General features: G+C 41.8%; 1 protein-coding gene across 3 annotated transcripts in view; it reads right to left on the bottom strand.

The window, feature by feature from the left end:
• arid4b (AT-rich interaction domain 4B) overlaps positions 1 to 22,261 on the bottom strand; it is a 49,555-nt gene extending 27,294 nt beyond the window's left edge. For all 3 annotated transcript variants that reach the window (XM_069658463.1, XM_069658464.1, XM_069658465.1), the window contains exons 1-5: positions 22,138 to 22,261; positions 19,895 to 19,943; positions 7,904 to 8,014; positions 1,512 to 1,577; positions 1,113 to 1,203 (exon numbers count right to left, since the gene is read on the bottom strand). In XM_069658463.1, the coding sequence (XP_069514564.1) occupies positions 1,113 to 1,203; positions 1,512 to 1,577; positions 7,904 to 8,014; positions 19,895 to 19,900 (274 nt within the window). In that variant the 5' untranslated portion in view covers positions 19,901 to 19,943; positions 22,138 to 22,261. The remainder of the gene's footprint in view (positions 1 to 1,112; positions 1,204 to 1,511; positions 1,578 to 7,903; positions 8,015 to 19,894; positions 19,944 to 22,137) is intronic.
• Positions 22,262 to 22,680: the final 419 nt, after the last annotated feature.

The following is a 22,680-nucleotide window of genomic DNA, read 5'->3' as shown; positions in this document are numbered from 1 at the left end:
AGCACAACGAGTGACCATGTTAACTGGTGACATTCAGCTGAATGAGTCTGTGGTTGTCGTGGTTACAGCAGCTGTTGAAAACGGGAAGAGAATCCGTAGCTGTCCTCGTGAATGCCTCCTTGTTGTTTTTCATTACAAGCTCAAAATATACTTCTCTGTTACGTCTCTGAAGTGTCGTTGGTGCAAACGTGTCATGTAGGTGACTAACGCTCAGTCCAGTTTTGAACGCTGCTTGTCGTTACACTAAAACAGGAACCGAAACACCGGTTCCCCTGAAACAGCTCGTCAGCGCTTGTTTGGAGGTGTTTCAGGTTTTGGGTGAGTGATGTTAAGAAGAAACAATAATCAGCAGAGAGGTCATGAAACCTGCGTCTGCGCCGCAAAGCAACACGACTAACTTGTTGAAGCAGCTGAAAAAACAGCACAAAGTGCAGCATGATGAGTGTGTGAAGGCCGAGAGGAAGAACGGGCTGCTCCCCGTCCTCCAGCGTCAAGTCAGACATCCAGAACAGAGACGCTCTACACCCTATCACCCAACTCCCAGAGACACACTGAAATTACCCATGATGCACCACATTCAGGTGAAGAACCTGATTTTAAGATTCGAAAGCATTGTTCTGTTTATTTAAAGGTTAGAGTACAATACAAAAAAAATGTCCCTAAAATGTAGAAATCATCGTGATCTCTACGTCTACATCTGATCTCAACATTTTCTCTTTGTTACAAAGTCTGTTGTTTGTCTTTTGAAAACAGCTGCTCCAGATCGGACAATGTTTTGGAATATACTTTCAGTGCAGTGTAATGTTTGTGCAGTTGTGTGCACAGTTTCAGTGATTAATCCTGGACATTTAAATTTTTTTACAAACAACAGTAAAAGTTCTGATTTTCTGAACATGCACGGCATTTTTCCACGATGAAAAATCACTTATTCTCTAACTCTCCGTTTGAATCGATTAAAAGTCTCTGCAACAACTTTACATACACTGCTCAGGCAGGAAAACTAAACCTTGAAATCTGTTTCTTTACACACAAACATGTTTTTTAAGCTCGCTGCAGGCAGAGCAAAAGACTTGGAGTGAGGAGGGGAGGCAGACAGATTGTTATCGACTCACCAACAGTATATATACTCGCGTCGGTCAGCTTATTGATTGTGGCCTCCTGGTAAACTCCATCCTGATTCTTCACCTCTACAACAGCACCCACCTGTGGGACAGACACACGGCTGTTATTGAGCATCCTAACAGGCTGCTAATGATTAATCTAACAATGTGATTAAAGTAATGAGGCAAGCATACTGCTGCTACAAGAATCATAATTGAGCAGAAATTAAATCACAGAGCCGATGCTTGGTTGACCAATTCTCTTGTGATTTTTTAACATTCACTACGGTCTCAAAGCCTGAGGCAGAACAAACACAACAATGAGGAGTAATTAATGAAAAGATGTGTTTTATGAATGTGTTCCAGCTGATCGTGGGACAACATCCACCTCCTCCATCGTTCCTGCCTTACCTTTAAAGGTCCTTTGATGTTTTCATCATGAACCTCCGCCGTGGACAGATCTGGTTTAAAGGTCACCTGAGGAAGGGGGAGGACACAGGAGAGGAGAATCAGTAACGACGATAAACAAACAATTCCCCAAAGGTCCGACGGGGCTACATCAATCCTCCTCTTCACAGAGGCAGCACGTCCTCTCTCACACTGCTGGACTTTATAAGTGCTACACACTGATTACACTGATGGACTCTTTCAAACAGCAACCTCCAGGGATGAGAAATGAAGACAAGGCCGATGTGCAAAAGACTGCAGTTCCTCTGGTGTCCACTTGAGGCTGCCTCCAGCAGTGAGTCAGTCCCCATAGAGCCCCATGTTAAACTTTACAGCAGAAATAAACATGTTTACAGCCTGGTACAAAAAACAGTTTGGGTCTCTATAGCTCATTTCTCTCTTCATGACAACTGTACGGGGAGAATCTTTATACAGCTCACCTGTTTACATTATATTAAGGCTTAAAGTGATGCAACATTAGGGGCGTGGCCTCTTTGAGTGACAGCTGGGAGCTGCTAGCTGTCTGCAAGGTGTCCCCTCAGCTAACTCAGTCACTGAACGTAACCTCTGGGCCGTGTAATAATCTGTCTGTGCGCTTTATTGGACAAACAGACCGTCCAACACATCTCACGAAGTTTTTACACTCATTATTTTATTCATATTTAGCACTAATTAGCAGCTATCTGTGTCTGTGCTCACCATACCTGGCTTGTTAGTTTGTTCACTGTTTGTGACATTGATGTATTTGTGGTGACCCGTGCAGGGAGTCAGGATTGTTGTTGGCTTTCTCCGCAGAGAAGACGCTTTCTGCTACCGTCCACAGACTCTCTTAGCTTCTTTAGTTTGATTAATAAAAAACTCCGTTCAGCTACCACCACAAACAGAATCTCTGGTTAACGAGCTCATTTGTTAGCAGATGAATGAGCCACATGCATGGACTGTTTAGCCTTAGCTTGTGTTTGCTAACTCCTCACTCCTCTCCAGCTCCCCCCTCTCATCCAAATATGGTCACTTCTGGCTCCAGAATATTAACATGGCAACGGCCAAAATAACAAACTCTCAGCTTCAAAAAGGCAGTCGATAAAGATGTCTATTATTCATAAAATCTAAGAAACGCAAAGCTAGAAATGTTTGTCACTTTAAAATCAATTTGTTTTATGATAACAGACCAATAAAGACTACTTGCTTGCTGCACATGTTTGAGTATTCAATACTGTTGTTAGTTTCTGGCATCGTTGAGTGACTGACCCCTGGTTGGCAACTGTGCTGCATCTGCTGCCACCAACTGTGGAGGATTTCTGTTGTGCATGTTCGGGCTACACTGACTGACCCTCCCCCCATCGCTGCATCTGCAGCCTCCCCTGAGTGAGCCACGGAGGATCATAATCTGATCACGCTGTGGTAATCTTGCATCTGCATGGCGACCTGGCAACAGTGAGTGACAGAAAAGGCCAGAAGGCAGACACACACACACACACACACACACACACACAGCCTTTTACTGTCACATATTTTCCAAGCAGCACGTGTGCGAAGTGTTGCAGCAGCCAGAAGCACAGAATCTGTTTAGTATTACAAACGCCCCTCCCTGCTTTATATTTCAAAATGCTCATTTGTGCTTCCTTCTCTGTTTCCTGGGGGAAATTAAAGTAGTTTTTGAGAGCAAGTCCTAGTAAAATAGTAACATAATCATAATGGAAAACTGGTTTCAATTTTATTGACTGTGAATTAGTTTAAAATTTAACGCCACACAAGGCCACAAAAGACGTTAAGCACCCTGTCTCTGAAAACAAGGCAATGAATTCAGACAACGCTCCCCCCAGTCAGTTTCAAACACAGCAATCAAAGTCTCACAGTGAAGACGGGATCAAGACAATGAATGAAAGAAATATACTCTCTAAGATGCAGCTGAATCGTCAGGTCATAAAATGAGAGGAGGGAGAGAGGAGCGAAAAGCTTCCTGAGGCAGCGTTTCTCCGGTTATGGAGATAATAACATTCCTGGTCTGGAATAAAGGAACGTCTCTGCACGGACGGGGGCAGGGAGACTGCTGCTGTCCAAAGCCTCCGTTAGAGAGTGTCAGTAACACCTGACCAGCCTGATAACCTCATAACTGTGAGCCTGCAGGTTCAACAGACGTCTGTAACTGTACACACAAACAGTGCAATCATTTAGGCGATAAATCTGCTCTTTAGTGGGGAACACAGAAACCGAGAAGTACAAGGTACTCTAGAGACAAAAAGCCTTTATTTAATCGGCTAATTCAAAGTAAAAATGCTAAAAAAATTTCATGTAATAAAAAAAAAGCAACTTACAACCCACCAGTAGCAGCAAGAACAGCCTTCTTCAGGGTGTTGCTGGTTGTTTTTTTAGCTGCCTATAACATTATCAAAATTAAAAAGCCAGTTGAACAGATGATTTTAGTTTTCCCCCACAGACTGCCATCATTTTTTCCTCTTTTTTTTACCCTTTTTGGCGGTTAACATGTTACTGAGCTGTGGGACTACATTTTAAAAGCCCATTCGAACAGTTTGAAAATGCAAAATGCAACAACCCGTCTCCATTCTCTTGATATAAGAAACATTAGGTGCGCTCAGATGTTGATTTATTCAAGGATATCTTCCAGCAGGTGCACCATGTCTTTTTTTTTATTATACAGCAAAACAACATGATCCCTGGATAATAACACACACTGACTGCACGTGTGATCGCTAAACAGTGACTTCTGGTGTATCACTTATCGTCTCTCTCCTTTCATCTCCTATCTCTAAGAAGTTAAACATGTCACTATTACAGGCAGTGATATTCATCAGTGTGCATGGTCCTGTAAGAAAATATCAAAAAAGTTACAATAATAACAACAATAAAACAGTATTAGAGCCAAAAGGGGAAAATACATTTGTGACGTCTCAATTTGTGTTGTTGCAAATCTGCACCTCCGCACCTGCATGTGCTCGTTTCACTACATTGTGTCTGCTTAGTTACTGCCTGTAATACATGCTTTGTTCCTCAAACTACAAACAAAACATTCACGTCATTTACCGTAAAAAAATGGAGTATGACTTTCTATTCAAAACTTTTAACTAGGGGGAAAAAATAAAATCTGCATGATCTGACCTGAATTCAAAAATCACAGTGTGCAATTACAGAAGAAGAAGGAGGTGTACTTTATTAATCTCCGAGGGGAAATTCAATCTTTTCTCTCTGTTTTTACAAACATGCGACACACACGAAGGCCCAAAATACCTGCACAAACAGGAATCAGTGGACATGCACTAATGGAGAGATGTGAGTGAGGGGCTGCACATGGACATGCGCCCCGAGCAGTCAGGGATTTGGTGCCTTGCTCAAGGACACCTTGACGGAGCCCAGCAAAGGGACTGGCACCTCTCTAGCTACCAGCCCCAATTCCATGTAAACAAGCCATGACTTCTGCTATAGAAGAGTTGCTTATATACTGTATATATAAAATTCTTCCTTTTCCTTGTGCTGCATTATTTACTGTTCCGACTAGCAACTTAGCATCTCGGGCATACACGTAAACATGTTAGCGCCTTCATACTGCCCGCAGCACACGCGCTGCTGCGGCGCCAAAAATCTATTTTTGCCGCTGCCCATGTGAGGTCTTGACCAAAATTCACAAAAGATGATAGGTGGAAAGTCATATTGAGAATAAAGGATGTTACGGTTCCGGTATGATTTTCAAATTTAAAGCATGATCTGGCATTTCTGTGAGGAGACTCCCCTCGTTTGTACCCAATGCTTTTATTTTGACGGTTTTCCAGGGCAGTTGTTTGGTGGCTCATTATTGTGGTCCCTGCTTAATTTGACTGAAGGTAAAATAGAGTCTTAACTCTCACATGGGCCATAAGTACATTATGCTAATAATATAAACAACATCAAGTTATTGGTGTTATTTCTTCTGGCTGGATCTCTCTCTCTCTCTTTCTTTCACGCCCCTTTTGCTCTCCACAAAGAATATTTTTTCATGCATGCTAATACATGATTGGTCGATATACTCAGACTACAAACACACTACAAGCGGACGCCAGAACACACTGTACTAAAATCCGGATTACTTAATCAAGATGTTTGGCTAATAAAAGGTCTAAAGCAGGCAGCCTTGTTACTGTGCCACAGGGTCAGTCCCGACTAATCTTATGAGTGCTGAACACGTCACACTGACTGATACTGACACGGTGCTAATAGACTTTTTTACAGGTCTTCTAGTACAGATCATCATCATAAATAAAAGTGTCACACAGAGCTTTCCCCGGGTTTTTAACATCACTCACAAGACACCAGCGCCATATGCTGCACCCATCGACTGTGCTCAACAAGCAGACAGAGATTAATGAACCAAAGAGCTAAAGAGGGATTCATTACAGCTTCTCACAGACTCAACAACCTCTGAATAATTGCCATGTTTCAACGTTTGTGCAGCAGAGCTCACATTCACTTTACATCTACCCAAAAACACACTGAGCTAATTAGTATGGTGATTAATTTATGAGCTGAGACTTTCATATTAGCTTCATTTCAGCACAAAGTGTCTAAACTAAGAGCATCACAGAGTCGTACTGTCTCGCGCTGTTTGTCCCTGACGTCATTTGAACATCCTGCTCTTTTGTCTCTACTGGGGGAACTACAGTGCACTGACACAGTGAAAAAGCCAACATCCAATCTTTGTTCCTCCCACACACTCCAGCAGAACGAGAGACAAGCGATCTGTCTCTATCGTATAATCCAGATGCTCCGGCCCCACTGGGGGATGCGATACTGTACTGTGTGCATCGGCCAATGCCTTCATCAGAAAGGTAGAAAACCAACTGGGAAACAGCAGCAGCACCGTCTCTGTCACAAAGCGTGAAGCTGTGGGCAAGAGGGACGCCGGGGGAGGACGTGATGGGTACCTGGTGGGCTACACAAGACCCCAACATCTGTCAGAACCAGGCCTGATCAGTGTATCAACTAGGGCTGCAGGATAGTGGAAAAGTGACATTTAGTATCTTTTTATCTTTGATATAAATATTTGGATATGAAATAAATGCTGGAAATTTACTTTAAAAGTTACTAATGCAAAGATATTCAATAAAATTCCTAATATTTATAATTTGAGCACTTAAAGGAACAACTGTGGAGGAAGATACATGTTCTTATAACCTTTACAAAAGGATTGGTGTGTAGTAGTTTACAATTTCTACATGTTTTAGCATAATGCTATATCTGCAGGTGGAGGATAAACTCCTCCAGGTGCAGCTGATGAAGTAAACTCTCCAACTGAAGCACAAACAGGGCCCCGACCGACGCAGGGAAAGTAACTTTTTATAACAGATGTCCATTAACCTGTGCTCTCTGTCACTACGCCATACCGCACCTTCACTGCATTGTAGCCACTAAAAACACACTTTCCACATCTACTTATGTAACTGCAGATTTAACCAGCATCAGGCCGAGGTGACGCTGATAACAGGGATAAACACACTCAAAAGCTGCACCACTTAACTGAACGTCTGCCTCGATTATCCAGGCGACATTATCGGTGACAGTAGCAGCATGTTGTGCACGTTTACAGGCGGGTGACAGACTGTGCATGCACAGCAGTCCGTTCAATACCTGCTGCACTTTTTTTAAGATTCAATCGTGAAAGAGAATGTTTTATTCTTGTATAAGCAGCAAAAAGTTGTCGCATGACATGTTTTCACAACAACAATTTACAACTGACTTATTACAATAATAATAGAAGAAGAAGAGGGAGGAGGAATAGTGAAGAAAAAGAAGAAGAAGCAAAAGAAGAAGAACCAGAGTAGGAGGAGGGGGAGAATGACAAAAGGAAGAAGAAGAAAAGGGAGGAGACGAAGAAGACGAAGAAGGAGGAAGAAGAGCAGGAGAAGGAGAAGAACAAGAACAAGAAAAGAAGAACAAGAATCTGTTATTTTAATAGCACTCAAATATCATCCAGAAACAGCGTTCGTAATGTTACAACATATAAAATAAACAATAAAAAACACAGTACCGCATGAACAGAGCAGGAAGACCTAATGAATGTCGATGCTGAAACAATACGTTTCATTCAATAAGTTTCATTAGTATAATCATAACAAACTGAAAGAGGTTGTAGAGCTTGAGCATGTCAGCAACAACCCGTCTCTGCAGGAATGTTTTGTCTGTTTAATGCAGCCGTCTTTAACAAACCCGCTGGAGGAACTTTAAAGCTGAGCTGTGTGATCCTGATCGTTGTCCTCTCACACACAGACAAGAGCCGCTGGCCCTGCTGCACTGCACTTCACACACAGCTCACACACACACAATACAGTTTTAATTTTGGATGGTGAACACTTTGAAATGTGACTTACCTTGGCCTTGACGAGCCTCTTGGCAGTCTTAATCTTGGCCTCACAGAAAGCCCCTCGGTACTTGGCACTCACATCCGTCCCTACCGTCAAGTAGGGGGGCTCCTCCAGAGTCTGAGGAGATAAAAACAAAACAAAACAAGAAGCCTGTGAATTCAAAGCCTTTTTTATATATAGCCCTCTAACACAGGTGTATTCTCGCAGCTAAGCCGGGAGGACGCACATAGTGTAGGCCAGTGATTCATCCATGGAAAACACATACCATCTGCTCTGGGTATTGGAAAACAAGCCTCTGAGGGAGCAAACAAAAAGGCCACTTCACTCCCGCTTTGATGACTACAAAGGAGAAGCTATCCGGAACACACAGCACCATCTTGTGTCATCATTGGATGTTTATCAAACCGTTTTTTTGCCCCCTCAAGAACAGATTTGCAGAGGGGAGAGTACACAGAGGAAACAGACTCGGGGGGGCAGAAAGTGTTTGTGGTTCTTGTAGTTTGGAGGTGAATTAACTGAGTGTGTTTTACGAGGGCGTAACCTCACAGTAGCATATTATTCAGACATCTCTCTAGAATAACACCCAGAGTGGGACACACTTCCTGCAGACAGGGCAACACCACAAGTCATTTATCCACTCTGCAGACTGCAAGCTCATCCACAAATGTGCTGAATCTATAAGTGAATAAGAAAATACTTCCTCCTCTTTTTTACTGAATGCATGAATGAAGCATTGTATCGCCCGGTGGGATTAACCAGCTTCTAAGATTCAAGTAAGCTGCAAAACCACTAACGAGAGATTGATTTCAACCTTAATGTATGAACGATAACACACAAAACAGCTGCTTCCTTGGTGTCTCCATCAGCTCATATCTAAGGACAGACGTCACATGAAGAAAAGGAGGTAAAAGACGTGTGAGAAGAGGCGTCTAGTGAATGTGACGTCTGTGAGCGACAGGGAGAACTCGGAGCTACATGGATGAAAGTGAAGCAGCCAACATGGCCGATGAGCAGCAGCGAGACATTAATCCCCATCCAACTGATTTACACACCGGGGCAAAGTTAATGTTCATTATTTTCACTATATTGTTCTGTTAGAATGATTTCAGTTTAATAGTCTCTAAATATGAGGTTAGCTTCAGTTAGCTTAGCACAGAAACAGCTGCTAGAAATGTCCTTCAGAGGGACCTGTCTGACTTTATACTGTGAGGACGTTTCACAGCCCGGACGCTGCACTGATGCTGCAGGAAAGTTTCTGTACTTCTACTTGAGTAAAGAATGATCCACTTTAAGTTCTGAAAGGGTTTAAAGTCTGCTTTAGTGAATTTGACCTTTGACATACTTTAACAGTTTGCAGATCAGCATTTTTTCTGCTCACATCAGGGTGTTATGTAACTTTATAAATCCGATCTAAATCAGATCCTTTGTTTATTCCTAAACATTTGGCTCTGTGTGCACCAGCTGTAAGACAAAATGACCCACTGCCTTCGTGTAAACACTTGAAACTGTTCCTAGTATCTTGCATGTGATCGAATATTTGCTTGTCATAAAACAGCAGCTAGTTTTATAGAGGAGTTCCACATTGACAGGGTGCATGAGCAGAAATGAGCTACTAGCAGCGTTTTACAGGTGCACTATGCCTCCTTTCTGCTTGCATTGATTGACAACTGCTTTTTAATTTGTGTATTTTGTAGCTGTTTAAAGAGGCTGTCCAAATGCTGCTATGCCCCCCTACTACAAGCATCAACACATCAGAGTTTGAACTTGGCAAAATGGCTCAGATCATGTCATCACTGAAATGCTAATCATGCTAAGTGAATATTCCTGCACATGCATGAGGAAAACTGCCAAAATAACAGGTGAAACAATATGTTAAAAGAAATGCACTGTCTAATTATCAACACCAACTTAAGAGTCTCATGTGTTACTCATTTCTAAATGATCTTATCCATCTGACAAATTAAACATTTAGCAACTTTAAGCCGCACACTCAAACCACCAATCCAGATAATAATCGGATAAATGAAACATTGATTAGCATCATCTGCATCGGCAGACTGATGACCTGAATATAAACTCTTCTTCTAATCAAACAGGTTTTACAATAACTCACGAGAACAACCGGAGTTTGGCTGTCGTGCAAAAGGGAAGCTCTGATTGATACGGGTCGTCGTAGATGCAGCAATCTGTGCTAAAAATAAAAATGGTCGCTCGCCAACTCTAATCATCCAGTCCAGATTTCTCAAGAATAATTATTAGGATTCTGTGTTAACTTAGAAGTAGTGTTTAACATGTTTTTATCTTGTAGTGAGACTTCCAAGACACTCTTACTGATGGGTTTCCCCGTGCTATGAAGATATATTGACGAAATGATTAATCTTTCAGTCTCTCCAGGATTTCATGAGCTTTTCTGTGTTGTGGCCAAAAATGCCTGATTTCGTGGCAGATTTGTGATGTGATGTTTTGAGGCTTTTTTCCCGTGTAACACATCACACATCCTCTGTGAGCAACTGGGACAAACACAGCAAAGAAAAGTCTAAAAACTGAGTGACACAAAAGTCAATAGTCATGAAATGCTCATATCACACTGTGTGCATTCAATGTTATCCATATGTGCAAAGGACAATCTACACAAATATATCCACCCTGGTCTACTTGTTATTTCGGTTGCTGCAGCAGTACGAAACAATTGATAAGAGAGAGGGGGATTACTATCTCAAAGTGCAATGACTCTTTGAGATCAGTAGTGACTCGCATCAGTAACAGAGCCTCTGATTGGTGGAACGTTAGGAATACAGCATCTGACTGGTCATTAGACTCAACACAAAAACACGTTTTCGGCACGGAAAGAAAGATAAACGACCACAAGAAGACGGCGAGTACATCTCACTTTGTAACATGAAACTGTGAGACGGCGAGTATTGGCTCATGAAACCGATCAGAATTTGAACATCAAAGGAGTCTGGTGACGTAAATGACTTCACATGGAGGGGAAACTGGATGATCGGTCAAACAGCAAGTGGTGGAATTTGCTTGAATTCACAGGAACACAACATCGCAATTTCCTGGAGGGACTGATAAATGCAATACGTGTCATGGAAAGGTTTTTATCTTCCATCAATGTCCAAAAAGAAAGATTTTTCAGGATTTGGACAAAGTGGACTCAAAGCAACCAGATCAGAGTAACATCAGACTTAGTAGAATGAACAACTGAGATTAAACTGCGCGTATCCTTTTTTCAGCATGTTGAAGTTCGCTCTTTATTCTGTTTTTTCTTTTACTGTATTTGTACTTTTTGTTGCATCGAAGGCGAAAGCTTCAGCTGTTTATTGTTAAAGCTAAAGTTAATAAAGAAAGCTTCAGACAGAGACGGGCTGTAAGATGGATGTGTTTTCTTTTTTGCAATATAAACAGAATTGTACTAATACTTTGTAAAATGATGAAACAGTTTTCCTGAATAAAAAGGACATTATAAAAAAAGGGACTGTGTTAATGAGGATGCAAAAATGCAATAAAAAGATTTTAAAGATTTCACTTGTTTTAAAACATTCTTTAAAGCGTTTAACTTCCTGCAAATTGAAGTCAAAAGAAAGATGTTAACAGATGAATCACATCTGCAGTGTCAGGACGGCTGTGAGCTCTCTGCAGTCAATCCAGGACAAGTCTCCTCTCCTCCAGAGTCTCTGAGATCCTGACAGATGGGATTCAGGGGCAGAGTCCAGTGCACTTCAGCCTCCCACCTCTCAGATAAACACCTCATTAGTCCTCAGTGTAGTCTGGCCGCAGAAACAGCTGCCCCTGCCAAGACCAGGTTTACATGTCGCAGGAGCCTTTCTGCAAGCTAACCGGCGCTTTAGTCAGTCATGTCTGCAACACAAAGCCGGACGGCGACTGTTCAAGCTTCTCTGTCATAAAAATACTTGTCTCCGTCTAAGCCTGTCCCTTTCTTCTTCTAAGAGGAATTAATACTAGTGAGTCAGAGGCAGCAGCTGGGTTATCTTGACAGCTGTGGCTCCCCAACTTAACAAGGCAGGGGTGATATCACGCTGCAGAGTCCACATCTACATTTGTGCTGCTCACGTGCCGACACAAACAGTGGACAGTTTGTTGTTTCCAGGAATCACGCCCCGCCTCCGTGCACTCAGCTACGACTATGAAAGAAAATTCCTTTCCTTGGATTAGATTGCCATTTAGCCCTCAGCTGTCTGGAGAAAATACTGACTCCTTTTCTTTTTTCATCGCTCCTGCCAGCGCTGCATGACAGACAATGTTCCCCCCGCCTCTGAAGTTCAACCAATCAAGATGACTAAGCTCAGAGAGGCGGACTTCCTGCGCCTTCGGGAGATGTAACATCCTCTCACCAACTTAAAATAAAAACAAAACGCCATGCACCTCACAAGAGCCGCTCTCATCCAAGATGCTGTCATAAAAAGAGCAGAGCCGTATTTATCACGAGCCTCGAGCGCCACTTCAGCTTCTGCATGCAAAAGACAATGTGATAGCAGTGGTACAATCACGACCAGCTCTTCATTCACCTACAGCCACTGATTACGAAAGCTCTCTCCAGGCCTGCGTGCTTCATTAAACATGTACAATGTGACCAAACACACCTGCGGCTGGCATGTAAAGAAACAAACCCAAGCTTAAGCTCTACTTTGCTTAAATTCATCACATCTGAGAGAGAAAAGACACAAAGCAGTGGCAAATAACCAGACAGTGCAGAAAGTAGTAGTAGCCTTGCTGGACAAACTACGTGATGACACCGTTTCTAAATAACCCCAAGCATTGTTTCTTGTATTATATGTTTGGTAAAAATGTGTGATATCAATTCCACTACAGGGGAGACTTGATGCTCTCTGCAATTAGGTGGAAAAAAACATGTGCCTAATATATCGTTATTGAAATCGGCAGTCAGCAAAAAGGGTTGGAAAATATCGGCATATCGACTAAATCTAATATCGTGCATCCCTACAAAAAATGCCGTTAGTGGACACAGACCTTTAACAATATGGATTCTGAATGTGACGGAACAACCAGCAAGCGGACTGAACATTATTTAAACTCACATCATCTCCCCCCTGCTTCAGTACGTCGAACTGTAGTTGAGAGACTGCTAGTTACTTTAGCCCGGCCTTGTAGATGCTAACAAGCTAACTATGTAGTGATGAATGGATGTGAGATGCTGTGGTAATGTTGTATAAGCAGGTTCTGTTTTCTCTCAGTGCAGTGAACACACCATACTTTTTGAATCCACTGCACTTGTACCTGAGCTTACCTGGACTACTTGTGCCGAGTGCTGTAACTGAAACTATGCCGATAACTACATTTCTATTATTGGCTCAAATGTTTCAGATAATATGAACAGCTGACAGAGTTATCGGTCGGCTGTAGAGTAATTATAAGGACAGTCTGCTCGGATATCAGTCAGACATGCAAACACATCACATGAGATAAGAGCTTTAATTCATTCATGCCGTAAAAGCTTTTTCCCTCCACAAAGGAACAATCTAAAACAAACTACAGAGGTGATGGAGCATCAGCGCTGTTAGCCATAAAGTAGCTCTGTTGTGATTTACACAGAGAACTACAAGAACCTCACTGATCACTAGTAAACCTAAACCTCCTCTGTATCTAAGCCTCAACAGTCAGGGGGGGAAACAATGTTGGATTTAGAACAAGCTTTGAAATCATTGCAGCTTTACTAAAACAAAAAACACCGGGGTGACACTGGCAACAACAGAATGAGATCGGTTTCTGCTCAATAAAGACTCTCAGGTCATGAAAAATTTAACAGCCAACTCCACAGAGCGCCAGCTGAAAATAAGCTGCTGCTTAAAGTGCATTTCTTGGACAGCCGGAGTGACTGTAGCATTTCCATTCTACAACTCAGTAAAAAGAAGCTTCCGGGGAGCAATCGAAGGGAATGCTGCAAATTTAAAAACTGAAGCCGCAGTTATGGGTGATACATGTCATCTGTCAACCGTAATTCATCACGCTGTTCCGCCTCACTTTGTTACAGTCATCAGGGAGGGGCTCGAGGAATCCCCCATCGTTTGCTCAACAGACCACAGGCTGTTTCTGGGAGGCTGCACCATGGACACATGCAGATACACAATGCTAATGCACTCAGACTCTCGTGCAGCAGTCTCTGCAAAAATACAAGCCTCTAAAATACAATGCAACTTTAACATTCAGGAATATGTGTGTTTGGAGATGTGTCAGAGAAGTGAGTCATTTATTCCAGCTCAAATTAGTCCAATATCACAGTCTGTTTTTGTAGATTATTAACAGCCCAGATCATTATTTCCAGATCATCTACATCAGACAGTCAAATCCAACTTTGGGTGCAGAGTGCAGGAAATATCTCTGGAATGAATCCAAGTCTGATGGACACCAAATTACTAATAAACCGCTTTGGGAAACGCCATGATGATGTCAAATACTACACTCACATTAATACGGACAAGTAACCAGTGGTGACAAAGTACACATATAAGAACTTTATTTTACTACAACTTAGTGCAGTATTCCTACGAGTATTAAGTATAATTCCCTTTATACTTTCAGATTTTCAAAGGGGACATATGTTAAACTATAGCTACTAGTAAAGCTGGACTTTCGGGCAAATTTAAACCTGATTCACCCCTCCTGGCAATCAGGGGGGCATCTGGTTTTGGCCCTTGACTGGTACAAATGTTCAGCCCAGATTATCTGGTAATGTGAGGCATTACGGATCCCATCTTCTTTTAAAGATTATCGTTTGGCTTTTACCCGTATTTATAGGTCGGCTGAAGAGAGACGGGAAATGTTGGAGACATGAACCAGATGATCGGCGTGGAACCTGCGATCAGTGCGTCGAGGACTATAACCTCTGTACATGGGGCGCCTGCTCTACCAACTGAGCTAAACCAGTGCACTACAGATCCCATCTTTCACAAACGGCTTGCAGACTCATCTGGCCGTCCTGATAATATAAAACAGGTTTGATATTTAGGGTTTAAAATATGGATGATGACATCACTACTTTCAGAGCAGGACTACATCAGCCAATGAGAAGGAAGGAGAAGGAAGGAAATAGAGCCGGTGTTTTCAAGCAGCCATAAACATTAAAGCCCTGAGGCTAACGTTAGCTAGCATGCTACCTTAGACAGAAAACAAACAAGTAAAACCTGACCACCACTTCTGGCTGAAGAAAAGACAACTCGTGTTTACATCTAACAATCATCCAGACGTTCAGCCTTCTGATTTATCACTGCAGCAGGCCGGAGTCGGTCTCTGTTTACATCTGCTTCTCCAAGAGATAACATGAGATCATACAAAATCTCATGATGTGGTAGCTCGCTCCCTCTGGAACACATAATAATCTTAATAATATCCTGTAGTGAGTGACGTGCAGTCATTTTCAGATCTTGTCGTGGCTGCATGTTTGAGATTTGAAAGAAAAATTATTCTCCTAACGTGCATGTTGCAAACTTATTTTCAAATCTGGATTTTATATTATTATTACTCAAAGCTTAATAACAACAATCCTCAATAACTGCCAACTAAAAATTCTTCTTATATTATAACATCTCAGTAATAACAAATATATTCAGATGTAACTCTGCATAACTGTGGGGCACTTTCACTTTTGATTCTTTTGAACACTTTGGCCGAGGTAATCCCATAAATACAGGACTTGTATTTCTACACTGAATATTGCTACAATAACAACTCAAACAAATAATGAGCATAACTCGGATGATGTAAAAACAAAAGAGAAAAGCAAACACCTTCACCTTCCTTTTAACTTTCTATTTCCTGTCATCTGTCCCACCAAGTGTGTGTTCAACTTGAGGTCACAGTTTCGATTTGTTTCTTTTCACACCAAAGATTCACTTCACTCTTCCTGCATTATTCATTTGAAGAACAATGCCCTCACACAGAACATAATTCAGATGTTGCTTCTATCAAAGCTAACTTCACACATGCTATTGTTGGGACTGTTTGTTGCTATGTCTCAAGTTACACAACAGTCCAATGAACATAAATAATCATCTGCTGTTTCAGGTGAGGGCGATGACATAACAGTTAAATGTCCAAGTAAACACCAGGTGTTACAAATCAGTTATCTTTGTTCTGTCCTAAAACACACAAGCATAACTACCTCTTTTTTAAATTCCACTCAGGCACTGCGCAGCGTTACTGAAATATTATAAACAATAGTTTTTGACCCGTTACATTGTGCTGTAATGAATAGGCTTTTAGGCCAAACAAAGGAACACGCAAGAGGCACGCAGGAAAGAATTAAGCTCCCTCCCAGCCGGGCTCACACGTACAATAATCCTGCTGTGAATCACCTCTTTGTCCAAACCAGAGTCACCACAATTCCAGTGACTGGTGCTGCAGCAAGAGTTGCTTTGGCAATGCCAGAGCAACTTTATACTAAAGACAAATGTAGCAACCTTGATGCCTTTTGTTCACGCACTAATTGACCAAAATGTAGGGCAAATTCACCATTATCCTGCAACACAAAGCAGGTGCAGAACCGTTTACACCTTAATAAAACGCTGCATTTAAATTCAGAAACGCTCCTAGTCTTTAACCACTTCCTGACCAGTTACAGACATGAAAGTATGGCCACTCTTAAATGCAAACACCCTTTTTTCCCATATCCCTTCTGAATGAGTTGTAGCAGTTCTTACATGCATTGAGGCCTCAGTCGGGGTTTCAGTACCCTTTTTATTCTTTTAAGGATTATGCTGACTCCAGCACTCATACAATACCTACAACTCAGAGGTAATCAGGTTGCAAACGTTCCCTTCTTGCATACGTACTCATAAATCAAACCTTAATACACCTGCAGGGTTGCAAAGTGTCTTTCATTAAAGTTCTTGGTTCCCAGCATGCAGGGACAACTTTGAGCCCTGCTGCACCTGACCAGCCGAGGGTCTCTCTCTAATGCTCAAGCATGTACCGTATAACCACAGCACCACATGCTGTTAACTCAGCTAAATGCAGGAATAACTCAACATCACTTACAGCACAGGAATTATCTTACAAACTATCATAATACTTTTGACACAATAAAGCTACTTTGGATGCAAACGCATTTAGAGGAGGGATCTCAAAGTTGGAGGACTCACAGGAGGCAGATTTAAAACAGACGGAGCATAAAGTTCTTTTCTTATTTTTCCTCCAGATTCACAGAAGATATTATGCAACATTTTTTACACACTGAGCAGTAGAGGTGCTCTGATACCAATATCAGAAATGCCTCTGAAACAACCTAAACCGCAGGATCAAGTATCAGTAAGTTCACCAGTCTGCATCGATCACTTTAGTGCCAAACATAAACTCAACTTGTTTCACTGGAAATCAATTCTTCTTCCCCTCGCTGAAACTTTAGGCTACATAGCAAGCTGCCTACAGGTACTGCCATCATGGAGGTGTTATGGCCGTTTTAGACCAGCAGAAGACAAACTGGTTTCAGGCCATGTATCTGGTGATGATAGCACACAACCACAGTGCAGTGCTAGCAGAGAATGTAAGATAAGTCAGAGTGACAGAGCATAAAACAGTTTCGTGTTCAGTGTTTCTCTGACGCTTTAATAGACACAGCAGGTCCGAGAGGATGCAAGCCGAGCTGCTGCTAACGTTAGCTTAGCTTGTTTTCAGATAAGAATTCCTTTATCGTTCTCTTTTCGTACATTTTTAACAGGAGCACAAATAAACACAGGCCTGTTCCCCTCCAGAACCAGCTGACCCGCTTAATACACCATAACACGGCAGACACCGCAGGTCTGAGGGACTGCATGCTAAACTGCCGTTAGCTTAGCTTAGCGCTCTTTACCGTTGTGGTTTTGTAAGAGCTGAATTATCCAGGACCTCAACATGTGGTTTTTTTTTTTATTCTGGCATGGTATTGTAGCATCTCTCTCATGAAAAAGCTCAACGTGTTAAAATAGGTGGAATCACCTTTAACTTTGTCACCACATATTCATCCACTGTGCCTACAACAGTAAAGTATGTATTATGGGCTTGGAGTGCAGCTACAGATGCTTGAGACATTTAGATGCATCTTGTCGAGGTTTCCAGGGTCATGGACAATGTGCAACAGATCAGATGAGGACTTTATCTAATCCAGTTTAAGCAAAATAATTTATACCAAATTTGCAGATTAAGTTAATTAAGAATTCCAACAGTTATCTAACACATTAGCCGACTTGTTGGATGTAATGTTTCAGGTGTTTCGTCCAACACGCATGGCTGTGTTTTAGCAGTTGATGAAGAAAAGCTGCGGACCACAAGCCAAAGTGACATGAAATGCTAAACGAACATAATGAAAATCTGTCCTTGTTGCATAGTAATTTACCGTTTAGTCACTGAGCAGATGCTTCTACTATACGGAGCAGTAAAATAAGTGAGCACTCCTCAAGCATCAATAGAGCCAGATGACTCAGAGCAGCTCTATAAAAAATACAACTAATGCTTCAACATTAACCAGAAATGTCACGGTTAAAACACCACTCCTGTCAGCGGTTATGAAATAAGCAAGTGTAAGCACAAGAATCATCTCATTTGAGAGCACTGCTTTCCAGCTGGAGAGAATAATAACTGCAAAATGGCACGGGCACTAACGGCAACCGTTAAATGAATCCTCACAGATTAAGCTTTATTCAAGTAGGCTCTTGTAGCAGAAATGCTAGCCTCTGGTGTGAAGGAAGTTGTATCTGCTAACCTCTTTTCTTTCTGTATCAGCTGTGCCTCGACGCTCACTGGAGTGCATTTCTACTCGTGACAATCTGAATTCCATTGTCTTCCTGTGACACAAGCAATCTATTATATAACCCAAAATCACCATGCAGTTCAAGTCAGCGTTTCCAGCAGGATGAGTGAATGCAGGCGACTGAAAGGGTTCTGAAGTAAAGAAAAAGTCAAGATATTTACGGTCAAATCATCTAGAACTATTTTTACATCACATGATGCTTTGACTGCACTCTAATTAGATATTCTGGGACACGGCTAACATGTCTATTAGTGGGTGGTGGGATAGTTTGATTAACCACACAAGCAAAACATCATTAAGGACCAAGTGACAGACTACAAATCACAACAAGAGCAGCTTTTAATTTATCCACCGCTGACTCTAAAATCACAAAACCTCTACAACTTCTACTGGCTGTTTTCTTCCCCCATGATTCAGATACTGTTGCATTAAATATTATAAGTGCCAAATATGATATAACTACAAACACAGACTCTGACAAAGTTTCTGTACGTCATAATTTGTTAAAAAGCGAAACACCTAAACAGGTGTACATGACTGTAAAGGACAAGTAAAAACACAACTGCAGCATGTATGATCCATTGAAACTATAAGAAAGATTACAAAGCTCGCATCAAAGCCGATTTCTCAAACAATGACAGCTGTGACTTTTAACAAATTGAATACGGCTGGAGAAAACAACGCCACCGCTTTTGAATATTTAGTAAATTTCACAGCTCATTTACTCTGTTATTCATGTATTATCATGCAGCGTACGCTCAGACCCTCTCTATGGAAGCGGTTTTTAAAAAATGAAATTCACATCCATCACTCACCGAGCCTCTATCTCAGCATGTAATTCAATAATATTACATAACAAAGCATAACATCAAAATAACAGTTCACAATTTGTGTTTGCAAAAGCAGCTGAAGCTTTTGGAAACTCATTATCATGCTTATCAAATAAATGTATTACTTTGGCCTACGTCCAAGGCTCTCATCACACTGTGTTTGAACAGGACCGAAATTGACATTTAGTAAAAGTTCACACTCGTTTTATTCATGAGAACAAAAGGTAAAGCCATGCGTATGAAATATTGATATTACATTTAACATTTTAGGTGTGATTTGCCTGGTTAAGGCGTGTTTATACAGCAGTTAAAGGGCTGAGAAATGCAGAAGTAGTATTGATCTAAAAGGAGTTTCCCCAAGGCATTAAACACATGCAAGAGAAAAATGAATGAACTTACCTTCATCTCTCTATGAGTCCTCTAGGTGACCAGTGTAATGAAGCCCAGGCTGCAAAAAAGAGGTTAAAGAAGATGTTAGGCATTACAGACAGTCTGCCACAACAAGACAGGGTTCTGTTATGATGACATCACTTGTTCTGCTAGATGCATGGAAAGCGCTGGGCGTTATGTGCACACTTTACATTGCTTAGAAAGAAAACACACATCGTCTGCACATATTACCTCATTTTGGGGATTCTGATCAAGGTTTAATTGATTAAAGAGAGGTTAATTTGCTTAAATAATCCCAACTAATGCAATAGGCTGGTGGTTCGTGTGCTCCAGCTTCAGAGGCACATTCCCAAAAATATCTGTGTTGCAAAGTAAACCGTGGCAGGCTGATCACTCTCATTCGCAGAGCCCTTAAAGCCGTTTATGTAATGCCCAGTGTACTGTAGTCAGGCAGTGAGCAGGCAGAGCTGGTTTAAAGCTACAAAGAGGGGCGAGGGACACGCAAACTAATAAGTCGCTGGACAAAGACAGTCTGCACAAATGCACGGATAATTAAGAGGTTAAAGATACAGTAAAAGCTGCACGGTGCTCGGTTCTTTGAGTACGGCAGCGTGGTGTGCCTGCTGTCTGCACTGCACTGACTAAACCAATGCTACAGCAGAGGATGACGCCATTTCTGTAACTAGCTGACAGTCGGCTGAAAAGGAGAACACTTGAGCGCACAAACGCTGGAAATTGCTGGAACTTGTGGTCGCAATTCACCTGAATAAATCACCATTTTTCTCTCGAAGACTCTCTCTTTGTTACAACAGAAAAACTACCCAGACACAGCTCATTTTCGCTTCCTCTCCTTGTCTGCAGAGAGTGCACTCGACAGCAAAAATAGAGCGATAATAACACTGCTTCCATTCAGCCACCAAACAGGACATTTAAAAGATTGTCATATTAAAACCGCGTGCGTAATAACAGCTGAACAAAGTGGGAGCCAGCCGTGCGGCCACGTTAAAAGTCACTTTCTCTCTTCACAAAATGTTCTCGCTGTCGGCTGGTCTGGCATTTCGCTGACTGTTCACAGCTTCTGACAAAGAAACAAGTCGACGGAACGGTTCGCAACAAGGTCAAGCTCGAGGAAGACTTTTAACGCAGCAGCATCGCGTCAACACCGACAACATTTTTTATTGTTAAAACAGAAGCCAAGGTCGCAGCCCTCATTTGTGGCTCGTGAATGATCGCGGGGGGATACAACAATGTCATCCGCCCCAGACGATTTCTCTAGACCAGCCGCTGCAAGTGAGTGATTGACCACAACCGATAATAATGTACACAAACAACCAGAGACTCGGCCGTCTTCTCTCACGTCCTAAACCCTGGTGCCTTATTAACTAAAGCGTCGAGACCATTTAAACCTCGTCTGAAGGGATTCCTGCCTAGTCAGGTTACAGAAATGTGCAAAATAATGGTCACGCACACACACAGCTTTGAGAATAACATAACTCATCTGTATAGAATAGGGAAAATAGTCCACCTTGCATCCGGTAATGTCACCAAAACTGAAAAAAGGGTGAGTTCTTTTGATGCAAGGAAGCTCATCTGAAACAACTGACACTGGACAAGTCAACCGGGAGAGGCTAAAGACACTTGGGTCACATAAAAAACCTCATAAAAATAAATAAAAGAAATGTGATTTAAAAAATACAAAAGGGAAATTACTATCAACAAATATATATTTAAAAAGGATGAATAAATGGGCAAATAAAACTGTAAAGATGTTTTTAGAGCCTGACAATGCAGTTTACCTCTTAAATTACAGCGTTTAGTCTTCGGTCCACAGATCAAATCCTACAACGATGTCAGTCATTTACAAGTCAACAACTGCTTCGTGTAATATCACTTTTAATGGGAAACACCATGACAGGCAATGCTCAACGACAACCTCCGAGGATTCCTCCGCTGAACAACACAACACTCCGGTGCCCAGCAGGCTTAAAACTATTCAACCCCGGAGTAACATAGCCTTACACTGTGCTCATCAGCTCAAATTGGCTGCCAACAGCATAAGTTTGTTATTTAGCTGACCAAGTTTTTTACTCCGTAGCAGGCAGCTAATTCATTCATTCCCTAAAATCTCCCTGAACATCATAGCTTTAGTTAACAAGTTAGCTAACGTCAAGGTTGCCTTGGTAGCACCAGGGAAGCAAGCTAGTAAAAATGTTCAAAATAGCGATGGCTTTACCGAACAAAAGCAGGCTTACCTATGCTGTCAAGTTGAGAAATATTCCTGTTCTTCGACGAAAGTGTATTAGTAATCCATAGGGACATTTATGTGAGAAATCCGACAGGTTTTAACGTCGTTGATGTTGGATGCGGATGGGCAAAAGTCGTTTTCGCAGAGCGCTGCTGTTTGTTGAGTAGCTCATCTAGCTTAGCTCTTTCTGTGATCCTTTCCCCGCCTCCTGAAAATGATTGACGGGCACACTAACCCCCCTACGCCAAAGCTACGCTCGTTCATTGGATGCCACAATGAAAGGAAACGCCTTAGCTGCAAGTGATTGGCCGATCTTAGAGAAAAATATCCATGGTGAAGTGTACAAAGGGACCCTGCATTCACGGGTTATAAGAATAATCGGGAAAATTAGTTTGAAGAAATATTTCCTTGAATGATCCCTCAAACAAATGAGAAAGTAACTAAGAATTGACACCCCGATTCTACGTGGCTCATTTTTTTTTCCACTTTATGCCCTAAAGGCTCATGAACATAAAAAAGTCGGAAGAATGACGACCCAATTCTGGAAATA

The sequence above is a fragment of the Semicossyphus pulcher genome, unplaced genomic scaffold (genome assembly GCF_022749685.1).
Source record: "Semicossyphus pulcher isolate SPU_LCO1_2020_fin unplaced genomic scaffold, fSemPul1.0.p SCAF_12, whole genome shotgun sequence".
In the NCBI taxonomy this organism is placed as follows: domain Eukaryota; kingdom Metazoa; phylum Chordata; class Actinopteri; order Labriformes; family Labridae; genus Semicossyphus; species Semicossyphus pulcher.
This window is presented reverse-complemented; position numbering and strand designations above follow the sequence as displayed.